The sequence below is a fragment of the Augochlora pura genome, chromosome 8 (genome assembly GCF_028453695.1).
Source record: "Augochlora pura isolate Apur16 chromosome 8, APUR_v2.2.1, whole genome shotgun sequence".
Lineage (NCBI taxonomy): Eukaryota > Metazoa > Arthropoda > Insecta > Hymenoptera > Halictidae > Augochlora > Augochlora pura.
Genome location: NC_135779.1, coordinates 600,048 through 602,286, shown reverse-complemented (window position 1 = coordinate 602,286; position 2,239 = coordinate 600,048). Strand labels below are relative to the sequence as shown.

Genomic DNA, 2,239 nt, shown 5'->3' with positions numbered 1-2,239 from the left:
GGCTTGTGGCGACATCAGTGCATTACAATGAAAGTGTACGGCAATTAGACAACATCGACTATCGGTAATTTAGCTAGCAGTTTGAGCATTTTTCCAATATACTAATTAGCGCTGTACGGATCTCGAATCGAGCTTCGAAACAGTTCATCAAACTTCAAAGAATTGTTAATTATATTTTATAATACTGTCATGTAGTTTGATAGATAACTGTAAACATAATTATAGGAATCTACGCTATAAATTCGATGAATCAAATTATTATAAATATTTTCAAAATAAAAATATTAATTTTGAGGCACTAATTGCCAAGATGCTTGCAGTTCCAATAATCTACAACACCCGATTATCTAACACTGTTTACTTTCACTGCAACTTCCTCTACCAGTCATCTTAATTTGCGATTGCAAATTTCTTTTCAATTATTCATAATTTATATTTTAAGTTATACGAAAGTACATAAAAATTCCTAGAAGAAGCTAAACAATTTTGTACTATACTATATCGATTTTTGAGTATTCCAGATACATAATGATTATTCTACTGCATACAGAACCAATAGGAAAGGAAAGTTTTTTCATTACTAATGTTTATTAAGTCACGTGATATAACAATTGTGATTGTATGCAATATAAAATGATGTAGTGTATATTTTCTTTTCGTCAAACTGTATTGTTACTGCGTCACGTTTGATTTATCGAACGTAATGGCTGCGTATACATTTTGAAACTTGTTAATCAGAAAATAAGAAAAAAGCGTGCCATATTGTATACCGAACATTGTCCGTTGCGTTAATATTTCCAAGGATGCAGTAGATTATTATAATTTTATCTTTAAATTAAGTATGCGAAGATTAATCTAATGACTTGCAAAATTAATTAAACTTGTGTACGTTGTGCATGAGAGCTGTGCACTGGAATACGTTGTCGGAGAATCCGGTTCCAGAAGAATTTCTTGTGCACGACAGATCGTTCTTATTCATTCATTTATTTACTTTCATTCGTCAGATAATACGCATAAATAGGTAAAATTGTAACAATGGCTCTGTCTAGACCGATGGACTTATTACTTCAGTTTACTGGTACTTATTTAGAGCGTCTGTATACCAGCCCAGTGAAAACAAAAGCAATCACCAGGTATATTAATAATTCGAATTATCACGGTGAATAAGTAAAAAGTTGGAAACAGAATATATTTAATAAGCGTTCTTTTATTTTTAGCTGCATTTTGGCATCTCTAGGAAATATTGTGTCACAAAAAATTTCGGGGGCGAAATATGTCAATGGGGATAGCGTACTTGTCTATGGATTATTTGGGTAAGGCCTGTCCAATTATATCGTATATTTTTTAATTAATTTATACCCGATACCATTGGATGATATTTTATTTTTATAGATTATTGTTTGGAGGTCCTATCCCACATTATTTTTACCAATTTATACATCCTTTCGTAAGGAATCCTCTTTTACTTTTGTTGATAGAAAGATGCTTGTATACACCGTGTTATCAAGCTTTAACATTATATGTGTTAGCTCTTTTCGAGGTAAAGATTTTGTTTCTCCATATAAACATTATTATTGTTAATATAATTAATACCTTAATTTTGTTTAGGGTAATACAAGCAATGATGCTATGAAACAGATGAAGAAATTGTATTGGCCACTCCTCAGTGCAAATTTAAAATACTTAACATTGTTGCAGTTTATAAACTTCAAATATGTACCACCAATGGTATGTACCAGTTTCTATTAAATGATTATTTCATGATTGGTGTGTCCTATACTCTGAATTAATATTTGGATTTTATTTTAGTTACGTGTGTTATTTATAAATTTGGTCGGCTCCATGTGGGTTATATATCTTGCACAGCAACGAGCAAGAGAACAGAAAAAAAAAGGAATGAAAAAGTAATTTAGTAAAGTAAGTTTTGGGGAACGAGTTAAAAGGGACCACATTCATCTAAGGAAATATATCTTGTATGAAAGTAGTGTACATAAGTTGATTGTAATGTAAGGATAATTGTAATCATAAAATTTCCATCATAGATGCTTTTATAAACTTAATGCTGAAACTGTCAAAAAGTCTGTAATTTCTGGCAACTTATAAGTTTTATAAACCATTGTGGAGATTTTGCATTTAGTGCTTGATAATTCTAGTATTAATTACGTGAAAGAATGTTGGACTTAATATCCAAATAATAAATTAAATACCAAAAATATTTTGGGGGAAATAATTTCGTTGT

At 30.5% G+C, this 2,239-nt stretch overlaps 1 protein-coding gene across 1 annotated transcript; it reads left to right on the top strand.

Moving 5' to 3' along the window:
- The first annotated feature begins 357 nt into the window (after positions 1–357).
- Positions 358–2,230, top strand: LOC144474572 (peroxisomal membrane protein 2). Its single transcript, XM_078189578.1, has 5 exons — positions 358–1,133; positions 1,218–1,313; positions 1,393–1,540; positions 1,609–1,728; positions 1,810–2,230. The coding sequence occupies exons 1-5, from the start codon at positions 1,036–1,038 to the stop codon at positions 1,906–1,908; spliced, it is 561 nt and encodes a 186-aa protein (XP_078045704.1). The 5' UTR covers positions 358–1,035; the 3' UTR covers positions 1,909–2,230.
- Positions 2,231–2,239: the final 9 nt, after the last annotated feature.